The 12065-nt window shown below is 57.9% G+C and overlaps 1 protein-coding gene across 1 annotated transcript in view; it reads left to right on the forward strand.

The window, feature by feature from the left end:
• The first annotated feature begins 1431 nt into the window (after positions 1-1431).
• Positions 1432-12065, forward strand: part of FAM20C (FAM20C golgi associated secretory pathway kinase) — a 57296-nt gene continuing 46662 nt past the window's right edge. Inside the window, exons 1-2 of the mRNA XM_049905113.1 lie at positions 1432-2761; positions 4480-4658. Of these exons, the coding sequence (XP_049761070.1) occupies positions 2166-2761; positions 4480-4658 (775 nt within the window). The 5' untranslated portion in view covers positions 1432-2165. The remainder of the gene's footprint in view (positions 2762-4479; positions 4659-12065) is intronic.

Genomic DNA, 12065 nt, shown 5'->3' on the forward strand with positions numbered 1-12065 from the left:
TCAACTCAAATCTATTGTCCCCTCTGTTCCCTGCTGCACTGATCCCCCCTCCCCGCCCCCACACATCCTCTGGTCCTTTCACTTATTTCAAACAGCCTAAGAGGCATTAATTTCCCTGGCCAGTTGGGCTGGGACCACCCTCCTCTGTGTGACAAGTATCTAGTGGGCACTATTGAATGCCAGATGCTGGGCAGGGCACCAGGATTCGCGATGAATGCTCAGAAATAATGTCCCCAATGCATTTACTTCACAGAGCAGAAAACGGCGTCCAGAGAGAGTGGTGAGATGCCCAGGCAACACAGCAAGTGAGTGAATGGGGGTGTGGGGGCTCCAGACCCTAGTCCCTGCCGAAGGCCGCCTCCCCTCAGTCCAGCTAACAGAGGGTGTGGGCTGGGAGGATTCACCATCCACCTGCTTTGGAAACTTGCAGCCACTTTTAAGAGGGCCGGGGTCAGAGGGGCCCTCCACTTGGTGGAGGATGTGCTTATGGCTGCCTGCCCCTCCTGCACCCTAACTTCCCTAACTGGGTTTTCTAGGACTGACATTCACATTAGTTAATATTTCCTATTATTGGTAGTCGGGGGACCAGAAGCCACACAGTCACAGACGAGGCCACGGTGAGCAAGTACAGCTCTTGGGGTGGACTGTCGGCTTTGCGCACTGGGTGAGGCAAAGAAGCAGCACTGGCGCCGACAGGCGCGCACACACACAGACCCTCCCACTGCGAGGGAGGGGCCGCGGCCCGGCGCACCGGGTACCTCTCAGTGCCAAGCGAGTGCTAGCTCCGGGCGCCGGCGCCGCCGGGGTTAAGGCGTGGGCGTATCCCCTTGGGGTGGGGTGGAGACCCGCCGGGTGGAGGGAGCCTGGCCGCTGTCCTGGCTTTCTCTCCGAATTTGGGCCAAATACCGCGCTCTTCTAGTCCGATTCCGAGTCCTCTCCCGCGGTGGTGGCCCCAGCGCCCCTTCCTCTCCCTCCTGGCTCACCGCTGGGCGCAAGGTGGCCGCCCCGCAGAGAGCGTATCCGGGGGTGCAGACGCCCCGCTGCTTCGGGGAGGGACTTGGCCTCGGTTCGGGGCCGAGGCCCCTTCTGGGGACGAGCCGGGAGGCCGCAGGCCGAGCCCGGGCGGGGGTTTTGAAAAAAAAGCCAGGCGGGGCGCCCATCTCGCCAGTGTCGGTAGCGACACCGGCTCCCCGCCTACCCCTCTCTGGTCTCGTTCTCCGCCTTCTCCCTGCGAATCGCGGGCAGAGGCGCCCTTTCCACGCCGGCTCCGGTCTGCAGAGGCCTCTCGGGCGCGGCCAAGGGGAGGAGAAAGGAGCGAGTGAGCTGGGCCGGGTTTGGCCGTGACTCTCGCCAGGGTCGCGGCTCCGCCAATCCGTGCGCTCTGACGCGAGGGGCGGCTCCGGTGGTCGGAATATCTGCCCGCCCTGCTCGCGGGGGGCGCACCGAGGGGCTAGGGCGTGCTGGAGCTCTTGCTCCGGGACGCGGCAGCTGCACCTGCCCGCCCCGCCGCTCCCACCTCAGTCCTCCGTCCCTAGTCCTCTGTCCACGCGGCCCTGCACCCTCGTCCCTCCTGTCGGTCCCCGCCTTTCGGCCTAGCGTGACAGCGCCGAGCCCTGCCAGAGAGCTGCCCCGAGGAGCCGCGTTGCTCCGCCCGTCCGCAGCCCACCGAGGGGACCGCGCCGGGATCGGATCGCTTCTAGCTTCAGCCACCACCCAGGCCCGCCGCGCCCCTTTGGGGGATGGGCAGCCGCGTCGGGCCCCCGCGCGCCTGATGAGCGGGGCCGCGGCACCGGAGCACCGCGCCGGCCACTGCGTGCGCCCGGGCATCCCCCGGCTGCGTCCCCAGGCCCCCGGCCCGCCGCGCTCTGCGCCGCCCCCCACACCCGGAGCTTCACGGATCAGGGACGCGGGGCCTGGCCGCTGAGGGCGCGGCCGCTCGGGAGAAGCCGGGAGGGGTCGGTCCCCGGGATGGCCCGGCGGGCGGGGGCTCCGGCGGCGGGCTCCTTCCGCGGGGTCCAGGCCCGGCTGCCGTTCCGCGGCTGGTAGCTGTCCCAACGCTGGATGGACCTTGACCCGCGAGGCGGCGCCGCGTCCGAGTGGAGCCGAGGCTAGAGGGGCGGGCGGCACGCCGGAGGGCACCCGACCCAAGCCGCTCGCCCGTGGCCATGAAGATGATCCTGGTGCGCAGGTTCCGCGTGCTCATCTTGATGGTGTTCCTGGTGGCCTGCGCACTGCACATCGTGCTGGACCTGCTGCCCAAGCTGGAGCGGCGCGCCGTGCGGCCCCCGGGAGAGCCCGGCTGCTCGTGCGCGCAGCCCGCGGCCGAGGCGGGGGCGCCGGGCTGGGCCCAGGCGCGGGGCCGCCCCGGGGAGCCCCCGGCAGCTGCTGCGGAGCCCGGCTGGCCCAACAAGCACACTCTGCGCATCCTCCAGGACTTCAGCTCCGACCCTTCCTCCAACCTGACGTCCCACTCGCTGGAGAAGCTGCCGCCCGCGGCTGAGCCGGCCGAGGGAGCTTGGCGAGGGCGGGACCCTGGCGCCCCGCAGTCCCGCGACCCAGCGCACCGGCCGCTGCTCCGCGCCCACGGTCCGCAGAGGTCAGCGCCGCCTCCGAGCCCCAGCGGGGACGGCTCCCTCCTGGCCAGGCTGTTTGAACATCCACTCTACCGGGTGGCCGTTCCACCGTTAACAGAGGATGACGTTCTGTTTAATGTCAATAGCGACATCAGGTTCAACCCCAAGGCAGCGGAGAACTCGGACTGGTGAGTGGAGGACTCTCCGTGTCCTCGGGTGGGCGCAGGTTGGGTGGGTGCCGGCAGACCTGCCCTTAAGGGAGCCAGGCACCCTTTGAGAAGAAAGATAAATCTGTCCGCCTGCTCCCCAGTAATGTCCTTGCACCCCAGTTGTGCAAACAGGCCCAGAGGTTCAGGGACCCCCCCCAGAGGGAGTTGAACCCGTGGAAGAGACCCTGTGCAAAAGGAGCTTTGTGGCGTGGGGCTGCAGGCTGGGGCACAGGAGGTCTCTGGTTCCAGCCTTTGTCTCCAGTGCCCTTCACTCAGGGGGCTGCCAGGCAGTTGGGAGCTTTGCTAGGTGCTGGTGTGACAGGCAGGCTGGGCACCCCAGAGCCAGGGAGGTGTGATGGGGAGGAATTCCAGAGCCCAATTTTCCAGGAAACGCCCCTGCCCTGCAGGCTTTGGTCACTGGCCTGGAAAGTGGGTTAGGCAATGAATGAATGAGTCAGAAATGAGTGAGCGGGACAAAGGGGTCTCCCTCTCAAGCAAGCTGGGAGCAGTGCCTGCTGCTAAGGGGGTGGAAGCTTCGTGCAAGGAAGGCTGCGGGCAGGGTGGAGAAGAGCTGCCCCCAGGACATCTTTTTAAGCCATCCTGGCTTAAGCCCTTCTCTCAAGGCCCTCCTTTCAGCCACACGGTTCAAAATAAGCAGATGCAGCAACCTGAGTAGTGAAATATTAACTACTACCGAGGCCAGAATAAATAACAACCTGCAAAAGGTTACCCAAGCAACGGGGCTGAGTATGGAGCAGGGAGGGCCAGGTTTCCAAAACAACTGGTGAGAATCCCCTCTTCCCAAAATGTGCCCAGGCCCTAGTTTTCTGTCTCACTCACGGTCGTGTTGGGTGGCTTGAGCTTTGTCTGCTGCCCAGGCCCAGGCCCAGGAAATGCTCAGAAACTCAAGAAGCACAGCGGTAGCCTGGCCTTCGGCCCTCCCAGGGGTCAGCAACTGCAGCCTCTGGGAGGTGCCTGGACACCCCTCAAGTCTGTTGCAGGACAGAGCTTCCAGGTGAATTAAAGCTAAGACAATTCCATTCTTCCTCCAGCCAGCAGACAGATTAGAGGGTGTGTCCTCCCCCAGACTGACCCTTGACCCCAGGGATGTGTGGACAGGCAAGGGGGTGGCGCCTTGGGGCCTGGCCAGCAAGAGGGCCTGCTTCGTCCTCTCTCCCCACCCAAGGCTGCTCTAATTAGAATCAAATTCAGCCTCTTGCACCATTCCGACCCCTGGTCACTGGAACAAAGGCTTAGGGAAGGTTCCTGAAGGCCTGGACATGTCTATGGTCAGAGACATCTCTGCTCCTGCTCCCAGAGCAGCCAGTGGCCTGCAGTCAGGTGGCTTCAGGGCCCAGCAATCCCGGACGGAATGGGCCAGGCTGGCACGGACGCTCCTGGTTAGTCTGGCCTTAGTTGTAGCTTGTCTGGGGCGTCTGCGGAGGATAACTAGGAGTCATGGCCTCCGGGTGTGTTATTAGCGGGTAGAACAAGAGCCAGGAAAGAAAGTGCAAACACACCGGCCCCTCTTTGATCTACGAGCATCTGAACCCAAAGTTAAAGTCTCAGCGTTGCCACCAGACCGTTCATCCTTCACCAGGGCCTTCAGGACCCCACACTCTGTTCTTTTTTGTGGACTTTTGGATCAACCCGCAAGCATATGCAAGTGTGTTTTCCTTTGTCTTTGCTTCCTACAGGCCACATGAAGGTAACGAAGGTGAAGAATTTCTCCCCACCGGGGGCACGGCCATGGACGCCTACCCCAACTGGTTGAAATTCCACATCGGTATCAACCGCTATGAGCTGTACTCACGACACAACCCCGCCATCGAGGCACTGCTGCAGGACCTCAGCTCCCAGAAGATAACCAGTGTTGGTAGGTGCTTTCCTGTGCATGCCCTGGCCTTTGTCTGCAGCTGCAGGGGTGTCCGGGCTGGGGGCTGCCAGAGTGTCCCCTCCGGGCGGCTTGTACTGTAGCCTCGAGGGCAAGGAGCCTGCCGGGCCGAGAAGAGGAAAGAAAGGTACCAGAATTGCTGTTGGCACTGGCTGGGCTGCTCCGCCGCTGTTCCTGGTACTGTAGAGAGAAAAAGAGACAGAGAAAGAAGAGAGACAGAGTGAGAAAGACAGCCAGAGAGAAGAGAAGAGAAACAGCGTGAGAGAGAAGAAAAGAGAGACAGGAGTGAGAGACAAACACAGAGATGGAGAGATAGAGAAAGAGATATAGAGAGGCTGCACCACCCCCCGCCCCGCCACCCCCTTGCTGTGTTGTGGGACTCCCTCCACCTCAGCTGGCCCCCAAGAGGGCACTGACTAGGCCACAGGTAAAAGAATAAGAAGGTGCCCGCATGCCTGCCTACCACCCCAATGGCTGCAGTCCTCTCCCCTCATAGAGGGGGCTGGTTCTGTGCTCTGAGCTAGGTCCCCTGCTTCAACATGGGTGTCGTGTGGCCCCTCCTAGCAGGAGAAGCTGGGCTGTCTTTGGGGCTGGGGTGAATGAAGTTTGAAGGTTAGTTACCAGCTGAGTTGGATGACTGATTTCAGCAGCTCCAGGGTCGGGGCTTGGTCTGTGGGTGGTTGTCTGCAAGGGTCTCCTTAGTCCCCAGAGATGGGGCTGGGAGGCTCTGGTCCTGAAAGTTGCTCCCTGGGGCTTCACTCCACAGCTGCAGTGCGTGGGTGGGTGATCTTGACTGGTGTGGAGCTTCTAGAGAGGAGTTGACCTCCATTAGAGGGAAGGGAGGTTCCAGGAGGATCTTCTAGAAGAGCTGGCATCCAACCTGGGCCTTAAATGCAGACTTCCGTCACACAGGATGGGGGCAGGGAGGCAGGAAGCTTATGTTTACAGAACCCCTTCCTTTTTGGCCACTGGTGTGGGCTGCTCTCTGCCTCGGTTTCCCTGTCTGCCAGGTGGGGGTCACATCAGCTGGGGAGGATTGCAAAGATGGAGTAAAATGGTGGAAGTGAGCGGCTTGTAAAATATGAACGTTTGCTCTGCGCCCACCGTCTGGTGAGGGGGTGAAGGGGAGGGCCTCACTCCTCTTTTGGCCTGTGCTGGCCTTGGGGCTTAGTACTTACCTGCTCCTGAGCTGTGTGGTCATCAGAGCACTGAGCTGGCCATTTGCTCCATCCCCTCACCAAGACAGGACAGTGGGGCCCAAGTGCCTAATGCTGTGCCCTCTCCTGGGTGTGAATTCCAGGTCCACGGCTCTTCCTGGTGACTTTGAGCAGGTCTGTGACCCTCTCAGAGCCCTGGGCTCCTCCCGAGGCCATGGGGACACCATGATCAGGATCCCACAACCTGACTGCAAACCTGGAATCCAGACACAACTCATGGGCAGCGGGTTCAACGAGACCCGACTCCTGGGGGGCGGGGCTGACTGGCGAGGTTGCTGACAGTATTTGTTTCCTCACTGGAGTGGGTGCTCACAGATTCTCTGCAGACACGGGTGGGTGGCTGAGGGGTGGGCCCGCACCCTGCTCAGGGTGCCCATCAACACGGGGTATGTGCCCCACGTGTGCTCAGTATTATCTGGGATACTCTAAAGCCCCAAATATATCCCCCCTCAGGATCTGAGGAAGGGTCTTGGGCCCTTAGCTGACTTCACAGGGTCCTTGTGTGGCTTCCAGGTATAAGTAACAGTGGGTGTGAAATAGCGTCTGGGCAGGTGAGGGAGGGGAGGCTCTGTGCCCGGCCAGTGCTGAGCAGTGCTGTGGGCCCAGGCCTGGGGACCAAGGCCAGTGAGTGCTCTTGTTGAGTCATGTGTCTGGGATGCCCCCTTCCTCAGAGAGCAGGACACCATCTCACCAGAGCAGCCAGCATGGGCCCAGGGGTTTGGGCCCAGTTCCCCTTGTCTGAGAGGGTGCATGGGGGGACTGCTGAGCCCTCTCCCAAAGGTGTCTGTGGGTAGGGTACCCCTTCACTCGCCCCTACTCCTACCCAAGGCCATGGCTGCTCTCAGGACCTTCTGGGTGTGGACACCTGGCTGGCGGTTTGGGGTGGAGGCCCAGCTGGTCCTAGATTTGAGGGGTCTGCTGCCTGGTGGCCCTGTCCCTGTCTCTGCTGTGATCTGGAGCAGAGTGGAAGCGGGGACACTTTCTGAGGGGCACGTGGGAGCCCTGGACAGACAGCCCCCTGTAAGGAGCCCCGAACATCTCCAAGGGTGGAAGATCCAGCTGTGCCTGCCGGCAGCTCCCCCTTTTTGGGCATGAGACAGACAAAAAGAAAGACCTGAAGTCATGATGACCCAGGGCAGTAGCATTCAAAAGAAGATCTCAAATATTTGGAGCTGGAGACACATCCAAAAGCCAGCCTGGCCTTACAGCTCCCTGTTGACCACAGGGACAAGAGGCTTCCTAGAGGGGCACCCTGGGCAGGGTATCGTATGGCTCTTAAGTTCTGTCTTCTCAGCCTCTGGGGGCCACTTTACCCTCCCAGTTACTCATCTCGCCATTAAACGTGAGCCCAGAAATATTGCCCTAATGGAGAAGGATTCCGGCAAGGTTCTCCGGCCCTCCTCCTGGAACGGCCCCATTGAGTCTCCCCATTCAGAGCCACTTGATCAAATTCCCGGAGCGCCGCATGGCACACGGCACAGCTGGTCTGGGCAGCGGTGGTTTATTTATAACTGGGCTTGGCTGCCTGGTAACGGCCAGGATATTATCCTTTCTATCCCGCCTGAGCTCACATGTGCGGCGCCTCGGCCAGGCCAGCAACCCCCTAGCCACTGTCATGCACAATTGTGGGTGCAAAGAGGAGCCGGCATGATGCAGGACTCTGTTCTCAGGATCTCTTAAGAAGAAGAGGGAAAAGCAGTCACTGCCTGTGAAGGTGTGTGGGGCAGCCTCTGGCCTGAATCACATCCTAGGGACCAGCACAGAGCGTGGTCTGGAGCTTGAGGGTGAACAAAAGGAACCAGCTCGCAGGACAGAAGTCCCGACACTAATGGATCTGCTGGGGGTGGGGGGAGTGGGGGAGCATTGAGCCGAATCCAGCACTAATTGGCTTGCAGCCTCAAGGAACAAAGGGGCCTTCAGCTGCAGCTGCCCACGTGAGGAGCTGCCCTGGGGGCTTGGGTTGGGGCCGGGCACCGGCTGCCCCGGTTAATTAGTCAGGAGCGAGATCCCCCAGGAGGCATTTCCAGCCCCAGAAAGGCCACAGCATCTCTCACCAGGGTGGCATCTGCTGCCAAGGCCACAGTTCCCAGGGCCTGGCTGGGTGACCCAGAGAAGGAGGACTGGATGCCGGAGGAACTACTGAAAGTCGTTGGACGGAAGGATGGACGCCACTAAGGATGCCGAGAGCTATGTTTTCGATATCACCCTTTCTCAGCTCCCCTGCAACGTCTGATGAGAACGGTCTCCCAGGCTGCTGCCAACCCAGTTCCGCCCCTCGAGCCTGGACAGCAGGCTACAGCCGTGGGCAGCCCCACTACCGACAGGATCTTGTTCTGAGAGTTGATTTCTCAGGAGGGCTGCTGGTTTCCATTGTGGCTGAGCTGCAGCTCTCTTTAAGTGAATGTAACTTTTAAAATCAAAGAAAGCAGCTGTAAAGAAAGGGGTGGAAAAACAGGCAGGCTAGAGGCTGTCATAGCAAAATTCCAGAAGGTTCTGTGTATAGCTGGCTGGAGTCTGGGCAGCTGGGATCAGGCCTTCGAGGGCTCACAAGGCGGGGTGGCAGGTCCAGGGCTGGAGGCTTCCAGAGTACTGGAGAGGGCCGTGATCTGGCATTCTGAGACCCCCAGGCCAGCTCCTGGGTGCTGCCACACCCTCCCCTCCGGCCGGGGCTCCTGGGTGCCTGTCTGGGTGTCCTGGGGCAGCCATAACAAAGGACCGCAAACTGGTGGCCTAAAACAACAGAAACCGATTCTCTGTCGGTTCTGGAGGCCAGAAGTCCAAAGTCAAGGTGTTAGCAGGACTGAGCTCACTCTGAAGGCTCTCTCAGCTTCTGCTGGCCCCAGGCATTCTTTGGTTTGCAGGTGCATCTTCACACGGGGTCTTCCCTCTGTGTGTCTCTTTCCCCCCTTTATAAGGACACCTCTTAGGTGGGTTTAGGATCCACTCTGCTCTAGCGTGACCTCATGGTAACTGATAACATCTTCAAAGACCCTGTTTCCAAACAAGGTCGAGTTCACAGGGTTAGGACTTGAACTGTGTCTTTGGGGGACACAGTTCAGCCCACAGGAGTGCCCCAGACTGTGAGCCATGTTGACCCTCTCTATGTATGTGAGGAGGCAGAGGGGCTCCGTGTGTCTGGGGTCTGAAACACTTGTGCAGAGTGGGAGGGTGCGTGGGGTGGGCTGGGGAAGAGAGGGTGGCCTGAGCCCCCGCAGGGGCCGCGTTCTGTGAGTTACAAGGAAGGTCTGAGCTATCTGGTCCTGTGAGTTTTCCAGAACAGCGGTGCCTCACTCTGACCTCTAAAGCAAAGTCACGACCCTAAAAACGCTCAGACCTCCTGCCCTGGCCGACCCCCCCTCCCCCTGCTGAGGCTGCAAAGATAGATACGAGGCCTGCTTCACAGATGAGGTGACTGAGGCCAGGAGCATCTGTGTCACCAGCCTCATGCTGGCCACCTACGTGGTAGTATTGCTGTTAGTTGCCATTGAGTCAAGTCCGACTCACGGCCACGCCACACGCAACAGAATGAGATGCTGCCTGGTCCTGTGCCGTCTTCTCAGTTGATGATATGCTTGAGGCCATTGTTGAGGCCACCGTGTATTTTCAGTGCCTTCCAGCCTAGGGGGCTCATCTTCTAGCGTTATATCGGACAGTGTTCTGTGGAGATCCATAGGGTTTTCACTGGGTGATTTTTAGAAGTAGGTCACCAGGCCTTTCTTCCTAGTCTGTCTTAGTCTGGAAGCTCTGCTGAAACCCGTCCACGATGGGTGACCCTACCGGTATTTGAAATACTGGTGGCATAGCTTCCAGTATCACAGCAACACCCCAGCTCCCACGGTGTGACAGGCAGGCAGGGATGGCGAAGACCTGGACTAGTTCTGTCTTTAAAAGTCAGAAGGTGGCAAATCAGTGCACAGACCAGGTTCTCTAGAAACGGGGAGAATGGCCGTGTGGGGCAGAGTGGGAAGCTGCCCTCAGTGCTTCCGGGATCCCTCACTCATCCTGTCCTGGCAGCCCTGAGGCCGGGCCCTGTATTTGCTTGGGGTGCACAGCGATTCTGGTAGAACTCAGGGTTCTCCCTTAGGGGGCTTGCTCGGCCCCAGCTCTCCTCCTGGGCTCTGGGTCAGCCCTGCCCCTTCTCCAGGAACTTCCAGAGGGTGCTGGAGCTGCTTGTGGCTCAGTGACTTTCCCAAACTTACCTGCCACAGAGAGGGGCCAGTTTGAAGTCCATTCATATTTCAATAACTGCACCATTTTTCTTCTTTTACATCACAATTTAATATCCTTGGGAACATGGGAGGCCCCCCAATGTGAGCGTCCATGCCAGCTCTTCACGCTGGACCCCTTTTCTGGGTTTGCTTCTGCCCCACGACCATAGCAATGGGCCAGAACCTCAGTCTTGCTCCAAAAGAACCCCTAAACTTCTGCCCAGCTTTTCAAGACCCAGTCTGTGCCTTGACTCTGCCCCCTGCAGCCTGGACCTTGATTGCGTTTCCAAGCCCATTTCTGCAGCTGCAGAGTAGGGTGGCTAACCCACTGGCCATGTGCTAGGTGGGGGTCCCCATTTCTCACCCACCCCAGATGATTATCTTGAGCCTTTGGCGGTTCCTTTGTGGGTTTTGGCAGAGTGGTCTTATCTTATCCTAGAACAAAAAAAAAAAGAGGACTCTTAATACCTGTTGCCTCTCGATGTGATAGATTGATGGTAGAATTGGGCTGGGAAGGTAAGGTCCCCCATCAAGAGCACAGCTGGTGCCCAGCATAGTTAGCAAGAGCCGGGTGTTCCTGGCATTCCTAGTCACTGTGAGGTGTTAATGCCTTCTAATTCTAATTATGTATTTGGTCCATGGGGAGAGTTGGTAACAGCGTGGGCATGGGGTCGGGGTACAGCAGGGCAGATGGGAGTTGCTTCCAGAACAAGAATGATTAGACTGACCAGATTTGCATAATATTTGGTTATTAAAAAAAAAAAAAAAAACAGGATTACAAACTCTGAAAGGCCTAGGAAGGAATAATTAACCCAGGGACCCTGGTTATTACATGCAAATGGGAACATTCAATGAGCTTTCATTGGGCTGATGATTTTATACAATCACTTCTGTTTTCAACTTATTAAAAACACAATAAATGTGCATTGTAGAATTTCAGGAAGTGCAGATAAGGAGAAAGAGAAAATTAAAGCCACCAACAATTCTGCTCTTGAGAGAGCCCCACCCCTGAGGGCTGGGGCTGCCGCAGCATCAGACTCCTGTGAACACACATATACACACGCTTCTCAAAAAGAAGAGGCCTGTGGAGGAGAAGTGTTTTATAAGCTGTTGTTAAAGTTGAAATCCACCTGCCGCTCCTTGAAAATCCTATGGGGCAGTTCTACTCTGTCCCGTAGGGTCACTATGAGTCGGAATCGACGTGACGGTTTGGTTTTTGGCTTGGTTAATAGTAAAATCATAAACAGTGTGCTGTGTCGTTAAAAGGTCAGTTGTCTGGGTTGGGGTGGCTGTGGAGTTCTCCACTGTCAGGAATTGTTGTTGCCTTTAGCTGCCGTTGAGTTGGCCCCAACTCGTGGTGACTCCATGCACGATGGAACAAAATGCTGCCGGTCCCCATGATTAGTTATGGATTGGACTGTTGCGATCCAAAGGGTTTTCATTGGCTGGTTTTTGAATGTCGATCACCAGGCCTTTCTTCCTAGTCTGTGTTAGTCCACTGAAACCCGTTTAGCATCATAGAAACACACAGTCTGCACAACAGACAGGTGGTGGCTGTGTGGATATGGGGTACTCTGGCTGGGAACCCAATCCTGGTCTCCCGCATGGAAGGGGAGAATTCTACCATGGAACCACCACTGCCTCCTCACAAGTGTTGTCCTCCCCCAGTCCTCACGGTGGCCCGAGGACACAGGTGTGATTATCTTTCCCATCTTACAGGTGAGCAGTGGAGGCAGTGACAGGTCAAAGAAATCCTTACCCTAGTTTGATTTAGAAAGAACAAAAGAAAACTTTTATTATGTCTAAGTGATAATTTACAATATGACTGTAAAGCTTAAATTTTAAGGATTCTTTGTAAAAAAAAAAAAAAAAGGAGGTATAATTAATAACTTACCAGTAGTGTCACTAGGGTTGATGTCACCTAGTGCAGTAACTCATGATGTCACTCACTGCCATGGACCTCC

The sequence above is a fragment of the Elephas maximus genome, chromosome 12, assembly GCF_024166365.1.
Source record: "Elephas maximus indicus isolate mEleMax1 chromosome 12, mEleMax1 primary haplotype, whole genome shotgun sequence".
NCBI lineage: Eukaryota > Metazoa > Chordata > Mammalia > Proboscidea > Elephantidae > Elephas > Elephas maximus.